General features: G+C 48.9%; 1 protein-coding gene and 1 long non-coding RNA gene across 2 annotated transcripts; one reads left to right on the top strand and one right to left on the bottom strand.

Moving 5' to 3' along the window:
• Nucleotides 1–254: 254 nt before the first annotated feature.
• On the bottom strand, nucleotides 255–6,346 carry Trnp1 (TMF1 regulated nuclear protein 1). The gene is made up of 2 exons (XM_027937054.2): nucleotides 5,366–6,346; nucleotides 255–987 (listed from the first exon to the last, which is right to left on the bottom strand). The coding sequence occupies exon 1, from the start codon at nucleotides 6,224–6,226 to the stop codon at nucleotides 5,534–5,536; it is 693 nt and encodes a 230-aa protein (XP_027792855.1). The 5' UTR covers nucleotides 6,227–6,346; the 3' UTR covers nucleotides 255–987; nucleotides 5,366–5,533.
• On the top strand, nucleotides 5,915–17,282 carry LOC139707228 (uncharacterized). The gene is made up of 4 exons (XR_011708802.1): nucleotides 5,915–6,579; nucleotides 7,305–7,498; nucleotides 11,336–11,433; nucleotides 16,099–17,282. It is a non-coding gene; the product is annotated as an uncharacterized lncRNA (long non-coding RNA).
• The last annotated feature ends 2,540 nt before the right edge of the window (nucleotides 17,283–19,822 follow it).

Below are 19,822 nucleotides of genomic sequence, written 5' to 3'. Positions count from 1 at the left end.
ATACAATCTCACACACACATTCCTGTCCCTCAGTTTCCACATCAGATCTTTTAACTGAGGGGACTTCTTTGGGAGGGTGAACTGTGAACCAGGTCAAGGAAGGTATCAGTCTCTGCAAACCAGTTGACAGGCACAGACTGCCAAATTAAACAGAATCTGCTCATGGAACTGTCAACTGAAAGAGCGGTGACAGACACAAAGGGAAGGCAGCAAAGACACTTGCAAAGGGGACCTCAAAACCACACACCTTGGCCTCATATTATTGAAATTTATTCTTCCTGAATGCATATGTCAGGGGACTGATTCAATATCCATTTGCTTGCAGAATTTTACAAGTTCTGAGCTGTATGTGAATAAATGTACACTTTCCCTCTTTAGCAGGATACTTTATGAATAAATATATAGTCTTCTTGTATTTAAAATGTTGCTTAGGAGTTTTATGTTGCCACTACCTCTTCCAGAGAAAGGGGTGTGTCCCCTGGGAGGCAGTAGCTGATTGTCTTGAGGGGCCCCAGGCACACCCTCATATGGGGAGAAGAGGACAGTGGGCAGGGAAACAGGCATTTCTCAGACCAGGGTTTTCCCTCAAACATCAGATTCAAAAGCAACTGATATCTACCAGATGGGGACTCCAGCTGTTCTGTGTCTTAAGAATGATGACTCTACCTTTAAAGAGAGGTCCTTTTTGTTGTCACTTTGAAAATGTTTGCTACACTCTCAAAAAATCTGATTGCATCTCAGGGCCCTGTGTTACCATCTTCAATCATACAGAGCAAAGCCAAATGTGGTGCATGTAGAGAAATTCATAGTGTGTGGGCAAGTTCCCCAGAACCCAGCCCTTTGCCATGGTGAAGTGGTGGCTCCAGACAGGAGGGCACTGAGGTCAGGTAGGGGCAATTCTCAAAGTCTTCCTGAAGGTGTCCAGGGAAGGAGCAGAATCTAGGAGTTCAGATCCATAGAGTAGAGGCTCTGAGGAGCTAGGAGGAGCTGGAAAGAATAATTCCAAGAGTTTTAATGACCTCTTTCCCACAGTCACCCAACCCCAGCCCAACACTTCAGCGACTACCTCTGGCACCAGCTTTCCACAAAGGCCCCTCTTAAGGAGGGGCTCAAGGAGAAAGCAGAGGTTCCCTTGGGCCTTTGTCCTTGGCTGGGATCCCCACTGGTCTGAGCAGCTAGAATGGAATGTTCCTGGGATGAAAAGCCTGCCTCTCCTCCACCTCTCCCCTTAAGGAGTTCTCCAGGGCCCAGTGGAGGGGAGGGACGTTCCAGGGATTCCTGATGTGGAGCTGCTCTGCTGTAGAGAAGCCAAGGCCCACTCTGCCCCACAGACTAGAGGCTGTTCTGGCAGCCTCTTCTGGCCTAGGCAGAGTGGTTCCATCATGCACAGACCTCCAGTATGTGCTAGGAACTTAGTGGGACTTCTCATTTAACGCCCAGAAGTTAGCTCCATCCTAGGCACCTCCGGCCCAGTACAAAAACAAACAGAAGAAACTGACTTGGAAAAGAGAAGTCAATGCCCAAAATTCCTCAACTGAAAAGTTTCAGGCCAGTACTGAATCTCAGGTCATTTTGTTCCACCTGGGCCCTTTTTGTACACCAGGGAGTGTGTTACTCTTGTCACCTGCCAGGTGAGAGCCCAGTGATACCCCTGGCAATGGAGCCATTATTAGCATGCCTAATGTTTAAGGGTTCACTTACAGGTTCTATGTCTTTGACTAAGTCTTCTGCCCTCCCTGACCCTGGTTATCCTCGTCTGTGGAAATGGGGATAACCTTTATTTTGCAGAGTGGTTGGGAGAAAGAAAAAAAACAAATAATGGGTGTGAAGTGCTTAGCACAGTGCCTGTCATGGAGGAGGTGGTTAATTTACTATTCCAGACCCAAGGCTTCCCCTCCCCCATCACTCCTGGCCAGGGTGTGGTCAGGGAATAATGGGAGAAGAAATAGATTGGGAATTTCCCAGCTTTCCTAAATACTTCCTCTCTGGCAAGCCATAAAACTGGGAGCCTCTCCTTCAGTTCTCCAGCTCAGGGACACCTGAATTGTTCTCAAGGAATCTGGTTGTAGGGTTGGGCTCCTCCAGGTCACTGCTCATTGTAGGACTGGAGCAGTTCAGACACAACCTCTCAGTTCAGCCTAATCTCTAGACCACCTCTGTTGCTAGGTGGTGCCAGGACAGGATGTTCTGATCAATTATCATTGTAACAAAATCTATGAATAGCGCCATGGGGACACACCCCTGTAATCCAGGGACTCACAGACTGAAGCAGGAGGATTGCAAAATCGAGGACAGACTGGGAAATTAAGCGATACCCTGTCTCAAAAAAAAAAAAAAAACACCCGACCTGGGGCGGGGCTGGGCTGGGGCTGTGGCTCAGTGATAGAGGCCTTGCCTAGCATGTATGAGGCACTGGGTTCCATCCTCAGCATCACACAAATATGTAAATAGCGAAAGAATTCTGGGCTTCTACTCAGAGGGGTAACCTCTTTCCAGGAAGTCATCCCTAAAGGACCTTCTTCCTGAAGAGCTGGGCCACCTCTGCGCCTCTCCCTGCCCCTACTTAAGAGGCACACAAGTTGAGTTTCCAGCTTGACCATCCAGGAAGCCATCACTGGAATTACACCGCCACCCCCGGGCCGATCCGACCGCCACCACCTGCTGGTTCTGCACACCCTTACAGCTCAAAGTCAAGGAAACCCCGGGACTACAGGAAAGGGGATGGTTTGTGGCGGCACCACCGGGGATCCAACCCGATCCAGACCACGCCTCCACGTCTCAAGAAGTAGCCCCACACTGCCCTCTGGTGGCAGCACCCACATACTGCTGAGCTCTGCCAAGAGAGGGAAGAGGCTAATCCTGGGGATGTGGAGCAGCAAGGTTCCATACTAGATCCCTGAACTGTCTCCAAGCCCCACGCTCCAGCCTGAAGAAAGGCTCCTGTTTCCCCTCAGTCCTCAGTCACGAAAGCCTCAGTGTCCTCAAAGTACAGGCTCCACAAGATTCCTGTACTCAGTCCAATGGCCACTGAGAAAGTGTTCAGAAAGTCACAGGAGGAAGGGAAGGGTCTGTCTCTTGCCAAAGGGCTAGTTATTAGTGGAGGTCTAAAAAAATTGCCTTCCAACAACACAAACTTCTAGACCCCAAGGGTCCTCTGGGATGGTGAAGCCAAGGAAGTCTGCCTGGAAGAGGGCTGGAAAACAAGCTCTCAGAAGCAGAGATTCTCTGATCTGATTCTGAAAACCCTGGACTGACATCAATATTTGTTGATTGAGGAAAAAATGGAGTCAGGAAGCTCTATGGCGGGGGGGTGGGGTGGTGGCAGTCAGGCATGAGTGGGAAGGTGACTTTTATTAGTTGGCTGAGGAGCAGTGGAAAAAACACTAACCAGGAGCTGGGGTTTAAGTCACTGAGCTCTTTATGCCTGGGCCTAGGTCCTTCGTAGCAAGCAGTGGGGCACCTGGAAGTGAAGGGAAGGGACAGAGATGTCTGTGACATCAGGACTAATCTCCACATACCCACCCCTTTCTCCTGTGAGTATCATCTCTAATTCTCTACGAATCCACCTACCTCCCCCTCAAATCAGGATAAAGCTGATTACCAACAAATCCCAGAGAAATGCAAAACTGATGGCACAGAGCACTTCATGCCATTAGCTAAAAGCTCCTCTGGACCAACTGCTCCTGCGACCCAGAAACCAAACAGTCCTGGTTGCAGCCCAGCACTGCTGCCTGAGCTCCCTCACTGTGTCACCTCCAGAAAGTCCTGGTCTTTGGACCCGAAATGACCAGAGTGGCTTTGGAAGGTCCTCTTTCTCCAGAGAGACTAGAAGATGCCAAGGCTCCTCACTGTTTCCCTGGTCCCCAAACTTTCTCAAGAGCTCTGAGATAGAGCTTTCCTCCAGCTAAACAGGGGTTCAAGAAGGCCTAGTTGTTAGCTGGGAAACCAGCCAAAAAGTTTGTTACCTAGGAAAAGGAAGAGCCGATTGGGGGGTGGGGCAGATGAGGGTCCCTGTCTATCACCGCAATGGAGCTAACCTTTCACCACTCACAGTCAGATTCCTGAGACTGACAGATTCATCACTTTCCTTCCCTCTAGTCTCAAGCCCTGATACAAAGAAGGACAGCTACAGTCAAAGAGGAGGACACTGACTCAAAGATGGGGCAGAGTTGTTTTTGGTCACACTATAGATGGGCCCAGAGGTCAGCTCTCTCTAGCCCCAGTATAGAATATTATGTGGATACACAGAGGACTGGGTTCCTTGTTCTGTCCCTTCCTGGCAAGTGACCTTGAGAAAATCCCTCTCCATTCTGTAAAATGAGGACTTTAAATTAGCTCCTGGCTCCATGTAGAAGCAGTGTGTGGCTGTAGGTGTGATTTAAAAGAGTAAAATATCTTTTCATGACTTACAGTGGAAGAAGACAGTCCTTTGCCCTTAATTTCCAAATAGCCCTTCTGGGAGGTAGTGATACCCACCTGACAGACTAACAAGTGAAGGTGCAATTATCTATGAGCAGGGAAGCAAGGACCAAGCCATCACAGATGAGTGGGGGCAGAGGAATGAAGGATCTGAAGGGCATCTGCACAGGAAGAAGCAGATCATATTTCTAGTCTGGCCCTTTAAAGCCCCACCTTTCTGGAAGATGATGCCATACCTGCCCCCTTGGGGCTGTTAAAGGGTGTCACACCTGGCGCCATCACTGGCAGAGCCACCTTAGAGATGAGTTGGGAGAAGGGCCGCTAGGTGAGTAAGTGCCAAATATCCCATCCTAATTATCTCAGACTTAACGAAGCTGCATGAAACATGAGAAAAGCTCTGTTTCCAAGAAGCAGAGGGTCTAAGTTTAAGTATGATGGGGACAAATCCTCAAATTCTCTGGGATTCTATCTCCCCAAATGGTAAAGGGGCTCAGAAGAGAACTCAGTCATACAGTCCTGTGCCAGCCCCCATCCCATCCTAGGACCTCATTATTCTGTCCTGATATTGTTGAGGCTTGAGGCTGCTGTTTTCTCGAAGTGCCAGAAAACAGCAGCCTCAAGGGCAAGACTTCTTACAGCCCCGAGGGATCCAGAAAAGGCAAGGAAAGTAGAGGTGAGGGTTCGGTGTTGTGCCAGTGCAGCGGCAGCAGCTGGCAAAAGTTTGCCACCAAATAAATCCCTCCTGGGAGTTGAGCACCCTCCATTTGTCCAACTCTATAACAGGAACTTCGTGCTGCCCCTTACCCCCTGGTGGTCTGCAAGAGGCGGCCACGGAAAGTGGACAGCCTTATTAAGGGCTCAGCAGACGCCAGAAGCCCCAGGGACAGGAGATCCTGGGCCCTGCAGCCCCACCGCCCCTTGAAACCACCAGCCACTAACACCGCACCTCAGCCTCCTTTACTGGGCTCCTGGCCCCCAGTATGTCTCTTCCTGTCGTGGGTCAGTCTGTTCATCAGCATAGGTGACACCGTCCATCCTGCCGGCATCCTCAATCCGTTGGTTGGCACCTCGGTGATGGCCTGACCTGGGTGGCCAGGGGTCCGGGCGCCTGAGCTCAGCGTTGGGGGGAAGCGGGGCCGCGGGGCGGGCTGCGGCGGAAGGGCGAGTCGGGCTCGGGGCCATGGCCGCGCCGCAGCCGCCCGGCGCCCCAGGGCACGCAGCTCCCCAGGCCGAGAGCAGAGGCCAACAGCGCCGGCGGGCGGCCGCGGCGGCCACGACGCGAGCCCTTCTTGAGGCGCGACCCGTGCGCCGCCAGGTAGAGCTCGGCCTGCGCCACGCCGCCGCTCAGGCGGCTCAGGCTCTCTGCGCGGTGCGCCAGGCGCAGCTCGGCGGCCAGAAAGACTCGGTGTAGCTGCAGCACGCGGCTCTCCAGCTCCGACACCAGCCGCCGGCGGCCCTCCACCTCCAACAGCCGCCGCCGCGCTTCGGCTAGCTCCAGCGCGCGGCCCCCAGCCCCCGCCGCAGCTCCGGAGCCACCGCCGGCGCCCCCTGCCGCCCCGGTGACCCCAGCGCCCCCACTAGCGCCCTGGCGCCAGCGCTGCAGCTCCTGACCCTCGGCCTGCGCAGCTGACGCCTGGGCCGCCTCCGGCAGCGGCCGGGACTGAGCTGGGGTCGGGGTCAAGGTCGGAGTTGGGGGCGGGGGCTGAAGGGACGACAGGGGCTCCCGGGGCGGCGGCGGGGGGGACCCCGGTTCTGCCGTCCCTTCCTGAGCCCCTGGGCCGCAGGCGCTGATGCGGCAGCCCGGCATCCCCCGCCCCCCGGCGGCCTGCGGGTGTGGGTCCGCGGAAAGGATGGACGCTGGGCACGCGAGGAGAGAGAGGCGGCCGCAGTGCCCACGCCCGCGCCGCACCCGCCGCCGGAGCGTCTTATAGAACAGGGGCGGAGCGATGGGCAGCCCAGCCAATCAGAGACGGGTATACCCTGAACCCGTCGCCACCAGCTCTGAGCTTTCAGGACCTTCCCCAAACCCTTTAGCTTCTCAGTTCTTACTCCAGCCCTCCGCTGTTAGGGCATCAGGTCCCCATTCACTTCTCCACAAATTTGGGGTGAAAAGCGGGCCGTATCTTCCTCCACCTCGTCCCTCAGTCAAAAACTGTGAAGGTTGGTGCTTAGAAGTCAAAGAATCCAGTGTCCACTTCGGGGAGGGGCCCCCCGCGTGACAGAGCATGGACTAGTACTCAGGAAGCTTGACTTTCACCTTCCCATACGTCCTGCTGCCCCTTGGCCAAATCAGCTCTGCCTGATTTGGGCCGCAGTCTCGTTAGGACCCCCTCGCATCTCATTGGGGTAATGGAGGGGCGACTTGGCGTCCCTTCAGCCCAGGGAATGGACATCTGGCTGGGTTGGTCCCATGCCAGGCCGGCCATTTGCTTGCAAAACAAACACTATAATCCTGCGGCTGAGCACGCAAATCTTGGTGCCTGCCTCCTCCCAGGACTCCTGGACTCCAAGGTGGGCAAAATTATTTCCCTGCCCCTCTCCTTGCCCCTCTGTATGCTCCTCTTAGCAGGTGTCCCCACACCTTTACACGAAGGGAAGACTTAGACGGTGCCTTGGGGCCTTGCCCGGGGTCACATTGCCCGCTCAGGGTCACATTGCCCGCTAGTGGCTGAATCTGGACAGAAATGCAAGAGCTTTAGCTATTTATGCCCTCTGAGGACTCAGACACCTTGGTCCCCTGCCTGTCGCAGAGGGACCCTCCATATTTGGAATTCAGTCATTCTGGAAAAATGAAAGCAGTGAGTCCTGCCCACTCTCCTGGCAGCAGAAATGGCCCTGCTGTTCCACTTACAAATACTGGCCAATTCACCATGGCCCTACCTCAGGTTCCGTCAGATGGCAGGTGTCTGTGGTGGGAGGAGGCAAGGTCTGGAGGGCCAGAAGCCCGCTCTGAAACCAGATGGGGAGGACCTAAGAGGAGTGTGGCCAGCGAGAAGAGGAGGCTGCTGACGGAGCGTCACTGACTTGAGGAGGAGGAGGAGGAGACTCATCTGTCCCTGTGTTCTCCAAGTGCTTACAGGTGCCTTCCGATGAGTGATGGGACTCGTGGGCGAGACAACTCAGCTCCAGAGAAGCAACTCGGCAGAGCCTCCGAGGGGAGGGAGGAGCCTCAGGGGGAGCTGCGCCCACTGAAGAGGGGAAGAGGGCTCCGAGGGATCAAATGAGAGGGAGGTGCTCAGTGACTGAGAGTAGGAGAGGCTCCTGCTGGGGGTGGGGGGTGGGGATGACCCAGTCACCCGGAGAATGCTCACCGAGGGCAAGAAGAACCTCTGAGGGCAGGCGAGGGACCTGCAAAGGAAGCTGAAATTTAGTGGGTGCAAAGGTGCGAAGGAGACTCGCAGTGGGGGAAGGGAGGCTTAGCGCATGAAGATCCTGGGAGCCAGAGGGGTTCGGTAAGGATGAGGGAGGCTTAGGGGTTCCCAGGTTGCTCCCAGCAAGGATGAATGCCCTCGAAATGGTGACATCCCTTTGAAGAGTTTCCTCTGTGTCATCAACCTGAGTCTTCTCAGCGCAGAACCTCCCCGCCACACACACACATCTTCATCAGGGTGGAGATTGACAGGTGTTTTGTCAGAATCAGGCAGGTCACTGCTCCTGACTCCTAAGGATGAATGAAGGGGAGTAAGACCACTTACCTCCACTTCTACTGTTGATTAGATCCAGAGAACCAGTTAGATCTGGTTCAAACCCCTCACATACTGTCCTTCCAGGTAAACTTGGACACTAATTTCTCTGAGTGGGAGGAGATTCTCAATAAATATTTACTGGGGGCTGAGGTAAAGCTCAGTGGTCAAGTGTGTGTTCAGCATGCACAAGGTCCTGGGTTCAATCCCCAGCACCACATAAATAAATAAATGAATGGATGAACTGGATGAATGTTCTCTAGATCAGCATCCTTTTCTTCCTAATGAAAACCCAGAGCCCCCCAAAGTTGCCTCTCATCTCCCTGTTATTGCCCCCAAATAATTCCTGTTCCTATCTTTTTGGCATTTCTCACAATGTATGTATTTGTTTAGTTTTATGGGGTTTTCCTCTCTTTTTTGGTACCAGGGCTTGAACCTGGGGCACTTAACCACTGAGCCACATCCCCAGCCCTTATTATTTTTGAGGAAGGATCTCACTAAGTTGCTGAGGCTGGCTTTGCACTTGAGATTCTCCTACCTAAGCCTCCCAAGCTGCTGGGATTACAGGCATGTGCCACCACACCTGGCTTATTGTTTAGTTTTTAATAATCTTCCCCTAGACTGGTTTTGTTTATCATTAGAATACTCTGGCTCTCAATAGAGGGCATTCAATATTTTTTTAAAAAATATTTATTTTTTAGTTATAGATGGATACACAATATCTTTATTTCCTTTCTTTTTTTTTTTAATGTGGTTCTGAGGATCGAACCCAGTGCCTCACCATGCTAGGCGTGCACTCTACCACTGAGCCATAACCCCAGCCCTCAATAATTTTCCCCCCAGTACTAGGGATGAAATCCTGGGTCTTATGCAGGATCAGAAAGAGCACTAATACTGAGATACACTCCCAACCCAATAAAAAATGTGATTGAATTAGGAAATAATGCAAGGATGGAACTTGCTGAGAATGAAGAGTTCTCTTTCTCCATCCATTCATTTATTCATTCTTTCACTCATTCAACAACTTGTTCATTACCTCCTCTGCTGGGCTACCTGCTGAGTGGCACAGCACTGATCAGATGAGCCCTATCTTCTGTGAGTCCAGCGGGCACACAGACAGGTGACTGTAGCTGGGTGAGATTTCTACTGGATGTGGGAGGCTGAGGGAACAGCACTAAGGCCAACTGAGTGGGGAGAGAACACAGAGGGTTTCCTCTAAGAAGTGGCATTTCGACTGAGACCTGAAGGATGAGTCAAAGAGAGTGATGCAGAGATGGTGGGGGAACAGGGAGGGAGATTCAGGATGCAAACAACACGTGCAAAGGACCAGGGGTGAGAGAGGTTTGGCATCTGACAGTTTTCTTGCCACCTGCCTTAACTGACCTGAGCTCTACAGCCCCAGGTATGAACAGTGGACACCTCCACATCCTTCCTCCTCTTGTCTTTTTCCATCTTCTCTTCAGAGTCCACAGTCAACCACCTACCTGTCAGTGCCGTCATCATGGAAAACACAACACTTAGAATGAGGGAATGCATTTCTAAACTATGACGAATAGTATGTTTTTTCTGATCTTTATAAAAAGTATACATTCTTTACATGGAAAATATTATAAATAAATAAATAAATAAACAATCAAGAGAGGAAAGGGACCTGAAAGAAGACACTTGTGTTTGAATCACACCAAGGACTTTTGTCCTTTCCCAGCTGTGCAACCCGAAGAAAAGAACTTTTTTCCTGAACTTCACAGTTCTCATCTAAGAAATGGAACTGCTATTGCCTCTGGCATAGACAAAGACAGATTAAAGACTTTGCCCAAGATCTCCCAAATCAGTCGTGTCTACTGACTCAAAACCTGTGCTCTGAGTCTGAGGCTCTGGAATAGAAGAGGCAGCCCAGGCCAGACTCCCGAGGCCTGTCCAATAGGTACCCAGTCCCTCCCTGAGGACAGTCAGGAGCAAGAGAGGTTTGCAGAGGGAATGACCAGTGTCAGATGGCCCCAGTCAGATCCCCTCCATTGCTGAGAGTTGGATGGGGTGGGGGTCAAGGCCTGAGGAGTCTACTTTCAGGCCAGCCTAGAAGATTCGAGGCTTCAGCTGAGATCCAACCCCTCCCTTTCAGTATCTTCCTGGCAACCTGGCCTGGCATCCTCTATGATGTGATCTCAGTTTAATAATTTAGTAGATGCTGACAAAGATAGCATGGGTCTGAAAATAACCCAGCCAGGCCCCAGCCTGCATCTCCCCTTCCCCCAGCAAATGACCCTGCCCTCTCCCTAAAGTCTCTAGTTACCCTGCACGCCTGTCAGTTCCCTTCCCTGCCGGTGGACACCTGAGTGGACACCTCCACATCCTTCCTCCTCTTATCTTTTCCCATCTTCTCTTCATTTCCTCTTTTTCTCCATTCTTCCACTTTTAAATCAATTAGGGCTTAAAGAAGCCAGTAGACTTGGGTTTAATTCCCTGTTTGGGCATAAGCAAGTCTCTTCCCCTCTCCCAGCCTCTGTTCCTGCATAAGAGGCCTCTAGATTCCTAAATGTTGTGTGTGGGTTACTGAAGGGTGGGAGGTGGGGGTGGGGGGGTTCCATGGACAGGAGACTGGATGTCTCCCCAGGAAGGCACAACTACAGTGGCAATATCATCTCAGCCAAGAGCACTCCAAGCCAGTCTGCTGCTCCATGCAGAAAGCTCGGGCTTTCTTTGTTTTTAATCTCTCCTGTGATGAAAATTTTGCCCTAGTTTTTATTCTGGGAATAAAAGGCTGTGACTTGTGTTCACAATGGAGGTAGCAGATGCCATGTGCTTTTGAGGCTTCATCTCATTATGACAAGTAGAAATTATTCTCTTTACCCCTTGAAGTCTTGCTCAAATTATCCTACTTTTAGGGTCTCCAGTTTCTTGTGTTTGTTTGCTTTAAGAAAAACAATTTTATTAGGAAGACAAAAATTATCGTATTCTTAATTTGAACAGGTAGGTTATATAAGAAAGGATCTGATAGCCTGCAAGACTTGGACCCCATTTTTTTCTTTTGGTACTGGGAATTAAACTGGGGCGTATTAGCACTGAGCTACACACCCAGCCTTTTCTATTTTTTATTTTGAAACAGAGTCTTGCTAAGTTGCCCAGGCTGGCCTGGAATTTCTGATCCTCCTGCCTCCAGGGTCGTTGGGATTACAGACATGAACCGACACTCCTGACTTAGATCCCATTTATATGCACCTTGGTTTTTTCCTCAGACCTCTGACTTCAGCCTGGAGTTGAGCGAAGACATGGCTTACTTTCCTTCAGATCATTCCTGGGCTGCAGACGAGATGATGGATCTTTGAATCAATAAGTAGGTTACTGGCAATAGTGCCCCTTAATGCTGGAGAATTTTCAGTGGTATATAGGAATAAGCTGCTTCTGAATCAGAAAGTCACTAATTAGCAAAGTATCCAAAACAGTAAAATCTATTATAGCTACTATTGTTACTGGAAAGAATAAGAAAAGCTAAGCAAACGCTAGCCATAGGCATTTACAGAACCTGGTATGGAACTAGCTCCCAGTTATCCAAGTAGGTTCAATGATACTGGCTCAGAGGCTAGCCCTGGGGGTAAGATGGGAAAGATGTTTGCTCCTCATTGTTACTTGTTTGTTTATGTTGTTGTTGTTTTTTGGTTTGTTTCCAGTGCTGGGGAAATACCTACCACTGAATCTCACCAAGATTTCAGTTTTCACATCTTGAAAATAGCCAGGTGGGGGCTGGGGATATAGCTCAGTTGGTAGAGTGCTTGCCTTGCATGCATAAGGCCCTGGGTTCAATCCCCAGCAAAAGAAACAGAAGAAAAGGAAACAGCTAGATGTTTAAAGGGCTAGTAGGACTACAGGGCTGAGATGGTGTGTTTTCATGCATTCATTCAACAATCCAATTAAGCACCTGCTATAATACCAGCCACTATGAAAGATGCTAGGGGCATAGTAATAAATACAAAAAGTATAATATCTGTTCCCACATCTCAGAAATCAAAATAATTAAATCCCAAGAGATGAGCCATGAAAGAATAACCAAGTTTCTGGTAACATCTACTTAGTGCCAGGTACCAATACTGTGAGGTACTATTTATAGCCTATTTTACAGATGAGGAAACTGAAGGATAGAGTGGTGAGTGATCAAGGTCACATGGTCAAGAAGTGGTGGGACTATGCCTAGAATTCAATGTCCAGGGAATCTGTCTCTTGAGTGCTTCCCTAGAAATCACCAACAAGGAAGAAACTAGTGACAGGATAGAAAAGGGGTTCAGGAAGGGCTTCTCCTTAAAGGTGACATTTAAGCTAAGACCTGAAACATAAACAGGAATCAGAAATGTGAAACTGGGGAGAGAGAGTTCCCGACGGAAAAAAATAGCAGTGCAAAGGCCCTGAGACAGAAATGTCAGTGTGTTCGGTGACTGGTGAGCCTGCAGGAAAATGAACTCAGAGATGTAACTAGGTCTGAAGGCTGGGGAGAGGATTTCAGATTTTACTCTCTATGCAGGGAGAGTCTTTGAAGGATTTATGTTGGGGATCAACATGATCTGATTTGTTTCTAAAAGATCATGCTGTTTTATGTGTAGAGAATGCAAAGAAGGGAGTGAAAAGGAGTAGGAGGGAAATGATGGGGCCCACTTAGGAGATTATTGTAATAATCCATCTGACAGAGGACAATCCCAGGAGTATTGGCTAGGAGTGGGCGGGGATGGATTTGAGTTTTATTTGGATGAACGAGAAGACTTGTGGATGGATTAGTGTCAGGGTGAGGGAATGTCCTCTGGGTTTGTGGATGAGGCAGCAGGATGGATTTTGATGCCCTTGACTGAGAAAAGGAGGAACAGATTTGATGGAGAAATCAAGGTCAAGACTTTTTCCCTTATGTGATAATTACTTTATTCCAAAAATAAGAACAAAAGGGTTTGCAGTAATAGCCTATTACATGTTTTTTTCTTTGGCGGGATGAGTGCTGAGGATGGAACCCAGGGCCTCCTTTGTGCTAAGCACACAGTATACCATTGAACTACATCCACAGTCCCATCTTCCTTTTTTTAAAAAAAAAAAAACTAAGAAATACCTAGTAGCGGGGTAAAGATTCAGCTTTAAAGTTAGAAATGATACCAGGAGCAATGGCACATGCCTGTAATCTCAGAGACTTGGGAGGCTGAGGCAGGAGGATAGCAAATTTGAGGCCATTCTCAGAAATTTACTGAGGCTCTAAGCAACTTAGAAAGACCCTATCTCAAAATAAAAAATAAAAAGGGTCGGGAATGTGGTTCAGTGCTTAGGCACCTCTGGGTTCAATCCCTGGTCCCCAAAAACAACAACAACAAGAAATTGAATATAGACTTATAAAATTGTGCTCACTATGGATCAGTCTAATATGGAAAGGCAAAACTCAACAACAACAAAAACGATATGAAGAGGAAAATGTGTGTGTGTGTGTGTGTGTGTGTGTGTATTTCTGGTAAAGATATACACAGAGGGGATAGATAAACATTTGGAAAAAACTTTGTTTTGGACATCCAAGTTGGATAGCCATGATAAACAGGCAGGTGTTTAGATGTTTCTGGAAGTCAGCAGTAGAGAGTCTGGGCTGGAGATTTAATTCAGGGAGTCATCAAAGTCTAGTTGGCACTTTTTTTTTTGCTGCTCAGGATTGAACCCAGGGGTATTTACCACTAAGCTACATCCCCAGTCCTTTATTTTTTTAATCTTTTATTCTAATTTGTTATATATGACAACAGAATGCATTATAATTCATATTACACATATAGAACACAATTTTCATATCTCCGGTGGTATAAAAAGTATATTCACACCATTCGTGTCTTTATACATGTATTCAGGGTAATGGTATCTATCTCATTCCACCATCTTTTTTACCCTCATGCCTTCTCCCTTCCCCTCCCACCCCATTGCCCTATCTAGAGTTCGTCTATTCCTCCCATGCTCCCCCTCCAAACTCCACTACGAATATAAGAGAAAACATTCAGCATTTGGTTTTTTGGGATTGGCTAACTTCATTTAGCATTATCTTCTCCAACTCCATCCATTTACCTGCAAATGCCATGATTTTATTCTCTTTTATTGCTGAGTGATATTCCATTGTGTATATATACCACATTTTCTTTATCCATTTGTCTACTGAAGGGCACCTAGGTGGGTTCCACAGTTTAGCTATTGTGAATTGTGCTGCTATAAACATGGATGTGGCTGCGTCCCTGTAGGATGCTGTTTTTAAGTTCTTTGGGTGTAGACTGAGGACAGGGATAGCTGGGTTAAATGGTGGTTCCATTCCCAGCTTTCCAAGGAATCTCTGAATTGTTTTCCATATTAGCTGCACCAATTTGCAGTCCCACCAGCAGTGTATGAGTGTGCCTATATTTTTTATTTTGAGACAGGGTCTTGCTAAATTGCTGAGGCTTGTCTCAAATTTGCGATTCTCCTGCTTGAGCCTCCAAAGTCACAGGGATTATAAGCAGGCACCACAACACCCAGCTCTAGATGGTACTTAAACCATAACAGGATGAATGACCTTGGGAGAAAATGTAGTGATGGCCAGGAACAAGCAAAAAATCCTGAGCAGGAGGAGGTAATAAAGGAGGAACACAGAAAAGTGACTAAGAGCCCCTTTGTGTGCCCACAGGAATGACCCAGCAGAGAGAGGACTACAGATGCCTTCAGGTGGAAGATTGTTTTGCTTTGTTTTTGTTGTTATTGTTGGGGTTTTTTGTTTTGTTTTGTTTTGTTTTTGAGACAGGCTTTTGCTAAATTGCCCAGGCTGGGCTAGAACTCAAGATCCTCCTGCCTCAGGCTCCAGAGTAGCTGGGAGTAACTGGGACTACAGGCATATGTCACCATGCCTGGCATGGGAGATTCTTAGAGTGCCTGGCTCTCTAACAAATTCATTCCTGCCATGGCCTTTATTAAGCACTTACTGTGTGGCAAATACTGTTCCAAGTTCTGGGAATATGGGAGTGATCAAGAAAGACTAAGCTCCTCTCAATCCAGAAGAAGAGAGAGAGGCCATAGCGAACCCAAACAAGAATCTTGCATGCTATGAAGGAAGAAAACAGTGTACTGAGCACTGTGATACACACCGATAATCCCAGACACTCGCGAGGCTGAGGCAGAGGATCTCAAGTTCAAGGACAGCCTCAGCAATTTAGCAAGGCCCTAAGCTACTTAGTGAGATGCTTTCTCAAAATAAAAAATAAAAAGGGCTGGAGATGTGGCTCAGTGGTTAAGCGCCCCTGGGTTCAATTCCTGGTACTAAAAAGGAAAGAGAGAACAGTGAAGTGTGGTGACCAACCAAGGACACCTACACTAGACAGGGAGGTCATCAACGGTGGAGTGGGTATCTGGGGTTCTTGTGTTCCCATCATCCATTTGTCTCATTTTGTGGGGGCGAGTACCAAGGATTGAACTCAGAGGCACTCGACCCACTGAGCCACATCCCCAGCCCTGTTTTGTATTTTATTTAGAGACAGGGTCTCACTTTGAACTTGCAATTCTCCTGTCTCAGCTTCCCAAACTGCTGGGATTACAGAGGTGCGCCACCACACACAGTTCCCAATTTATCTCACTTTTGATAAGAGTATCTTTGTATTTTGGGGGGAACCACTGCTCCTCTATATGCATATTTTGTGGGGTTGACCCCACCCCATCTCCAGGTCCAGGCTTGGCACCCTGGCCCTGCCAATGACACTACACTAATATATTTACTGGAAATAATGAGAAAGGGAACTCTTCTTCACTTAGGTGTTGTTGGCTGAACAGATTTTAAACTCAGGCTGCAGGTACTACCTTCTAGCCACAAGGGAAGTGAGTACCTGAGGATGAGCCTACCTGACAGGAAAGCCCAGAAACAAAGAGAAACCTGATGAGTGGTCAGATCTCTAGAGCACCTAATGCCAGCTGTACCTGAAGGTAGTTCTACCCTTGGATTTTTCAGTTAGGTTAACCAATAAAATGTCTTATAATTGAACAGATCCCAATTGATGGAGAAGACCAGAAGGATGTCAAGGAACCAGGCTGGAAGCACTGGGAGGAGCCATCTGGGTGGAAGGAAGAGGAAGTGCAAAGAGTCTGCAGAAGAGGGTTTGAAGCACTTAGGGAACATGAAGTTGGCAAATGAGGCAGGAAGACATTGACCCGTGTTGGTGGAATGAGATGGGACAGAGTCGCAGGAAGAGAGTCCCATTTCCACAAATCAGCAGAAGAGGGAGGGGAAATCCCATATATAGCACTTTAAAAATTAATGGCTATATTAGAAAATTATCTTCTTAATTTTTTTTAAATCTTTATTTTATTATTATTTGTTTATCTTTATGTGGTGCTGAGGATCGAACCCAGTGCCTCGTGCATGCTAGGCAAGTACCCTGCCACTGAGCTATGCCCAAGCCCCAGAAAATTACCTTTTGCAAGGTATTGATGAACCAACTAAAAAGTAAAAGGAATATGGACTCCAAGTATAGCTCTGGGTAGCTTACCTAGCACCTGAAAGGCCCTGGGTAACATCCCCAGCACCACAGAAAACAAGCAAAACGCTCTGGATATTTAATGGAATATCCCATTAAACAAGAATGCTGGGCATCCCAGAGACTCAGGAGGCTGAGGCAAGAGAGGTTTGAGGTCAGCCTCAGGAACTTAGTGAGACCCTGTCTCAAAATAAAATAAAGCCAGAGCCGGGCACAATGGCGCACACTTGTAATCCCAGTGGCTCATGAGGCTGAGACAGGAGGATCCCGAGTTCAAAGCCGGCCTCAGCAAAAGTGAGGCACCAACTAACTCAGTGAGACCCTGTCTCTAAATGAAATTCAAAATAGAGCTGGGGATGTGGCTCAGTGGTCGAATGCCCCTGAGTTCAATACCAGTACCCACACTCCAAAAAAAAAAAATAATAATAATAATAAATGTGGTGGCACAAGCCTGTAATCCCCACAGCTCAGGGAGAATTACTAGTTCAAAGCCAGCCTCAGCAACTTAGCAAGGCCTTAAGTAACTCAGTGAGACCCTATCTCTAATTAAAATACAAAAAAGGGCTGGGGATGTGGCTCAGTGATTAAGCACCCCTGGATTCACTCCCCAGTATCAAAAAAATAAAAGGGGTTGGGGATGTAGCTCAGGGGCAAAGTGCCCCTGGGTTTAATCCCCAGTACCAAACAAACAAGTGGTGGATACCTGGATATTCATTTTTAAAATATTTCTGCAATTTAAATGATGCATATACATTTATATACATATGTTTATATATTATTTCATTTATATGTATAAATAAATGTACACATACAGTCTTCTACACATATATTTCAAAATAAAAATTCTAAAACGGGGCCAGGGCACTTGCCTAGCATATGCAAGGCCTTGAATTCAATCCCCAACACTGCAAAAAAAAAAAAAAATCTAAGATAAAGTGTTGTAAGGACAGTAGGGCTGTGTAGACCAGGGCCCACTGCAGATACACAGTGATGCACAAATAATTAAACCCTGAGTCATTTACTGATATCTGGTTCTGGATCAAGTCACCGGCCCCTGCTCTCTTGGCTGAGGCTCCAGCTCTGGTTGGCTGCTGTCCCCTCACCTCCACTGGAACAGCTGGTGGAGATTCTGGATGCTCCCTAGGGTCTCTGACTGAAGTCTCCAGTCTCCAGGCCTAGTGGGACTGCTGGTTTGCTCCCAGTTGCTTGGTTATAGGATGCTAAGGGACATGGGCTCTACCAAGGGACGGATCCTCAGACCCAGGAGCCAGAGGGACACAAATGGTATGGCCCTGGGAGAGAAACTGCCTGGAGCTCCTAGGGACCACAATGGAAGGGTCCTTTTCCAACCTCTTAGGTGGGGTTGACAGTTCAGGCTCCCCAGTTCTGAAGAATGGATGGACACAGCCCCTGTGTTCAAGGGGCCAGGTGATGTTCAGAAGTCTGAATCCTACATGGGTGACTCCCAGGTCACCAAAGATTTCATGATCCAAGCACGGCTGACAGTGAGTGGAATAGTCTTTAACCTGCTGGGGTCAGATAACTGGAGTGTCCTGGGGACCAGACGGAGGGCTGTGTTCATGTCTGGTTCTGTAACATCTCTGAGCCATGGCCCAACTATGTGGGTTATGGACTGAGAGAGCCCAAGATAATGGAGACTGGATTTCCCTCCAGTCAGATGGCAGGAAGGCTCTGGGTGGGTCATAAAATATAAATAGCCCAATTTCTTGCCTATTTAAATGTGTGTACCAGTAACCATCTACCCCTGCTTCTTTTTCCTCTGTTTTGTCTCTTTCTGAATCTCTAGTCTCTGTCTCCACCTCCCTCTGCATGTCTTTCTAGGATCCAGCCTGTCCCTCCCACAGGGACCCTAAACCAGTCAGGGTCACTCCAGGAGAACTGGGCTGGCACGAAATAACTACACACAGACAGAGAAATACTTTTTTTCTTTGGGTTCTGTGACGGCTCCTCTGACCCAGCTCCCACAAGGAGGCAAGGCAGGCAAGAAAGAGAGGGAGCACGCCCCGAAACTGGGTTTTATTGGGGGAGGCTGTCCCATGGAACATTCTATCCCCCAAAAGGCAAAGGGGTAGGATTACAAAGAAACAAGGAGGCAGCCCACTCCAGTGGTAATGCCCACTCCCACTCCTGGAGAGGCACCTTTTTATCAGAGTGGAGCAGAGGTAAAGTCCACTTGCACTGCAGGGTGCCATGCCAACCCAGTACCTCTTTACTCAGGACTTAAAGGAGTGTGCATAGCTCCTGTCCAGGGCTCCCCAACACTCCTCCCCAGGTCCTCTCTGCTTCTCTCTGTGGAGTGCTCTGATTCCAAAGACAATAAGATGCTGCTTCCTCTCCTTCTCTCCTTCCATCTCCCCCTCCCATATCTGAGGTCAGAATACAGCAGTGGCCCCTCACCCACCCCCAAACCAGCGGAGGGGAGGGAACCACAGGGCTGGGGTGGGTTGGATGTGGGGCTGCCTTTCCTTCCGCAGGAGGCCGGAGTATTATTGAGCTGTGCTGGCAGCTCCACTTGGCAGCACTTGGGGACCCTGGGGACCAGCCTAGGAGAGTGGAACATGCTCAAGGTTACTCAGACAGAGGCTGAGCTGGACCAGGCTCTAAGCTTCCAACTTCCCTACTGACCTGAGCCCCTATAGCTACATCTGGTAACTAACCCCCCTTCCCCATTTGGAAGGGAACCTTACCCAAACCTGGCCAGAGATACTCCACGTTCTCTCTGGTCCTGTCCTATGACCTCTGACCTTCACTGGCTTCCCCTCTCTGTTGTGATTTGGAGAGGCCACATATCAAAGGCTTGGTTCCCAGTTGGCACTATTGGGAAGTGGTGGAAACTTCAAGAGGCGAGGCCAGGTGGGAAGTCTTCAGGTCATTGAGGGCACACCCTTAAAGGGGTTAATGAGACCCCAGTTCCCCGACCCCTTGCATCCTGGCCCCGAGGCAAGTGGTTTTGCTCCGTGATCTTGCACATGATGTGCCACCTGACACAGGCCCAAAGTAACAAGCCCACTGACATGGACTAGACCTCTAAGTGAGCCTAAGGTCATCTCAGGTATTTGTTAGAGCGGTGGAAACCGAATTCCCTCCATCCTTCATTCCTCTAGACTGGGGGTCCCTGAGATCAGACCTGTTCCCCGCTGTTAGGCAGACTATCCCTGAGGTCTGGATTACACAGGGACAGGAGGGCAAAACTGGATTTCCATCCCTAAACTG

The sequence above is a fragment of the Marmota flaviventris genome, chromosome 10 (genome assembly GCF_047511675.1).
Source record: "Marmota flaviventris isolate mMarFla1 chromosome 10, mMarFla1.hap1, whole genome shotgun sequence".
In the NCBI taxonomy this organism is placed as follows: domain Eukaryota; kingdom Metazoa; phylum Chordata; class Mammalia; order Rodentia; family Sciuridae; genus Marmota; species Marmota flaviventris.
The sequence above is the reverse complement of the archived record's forward strand: the minus strand, read 5'-3'. Positions and strand labels throughout refer to the sequence as shown.

Coding starts and splice junctions, on each gene's coding strand:
- Trnp1 (XM_027937054.2), bottom strand. CDS start 6,226: ATGCCGGGCTGCCGCATCAGCGCCTGCGGCCCAGGGGCTCAGGAAGGG.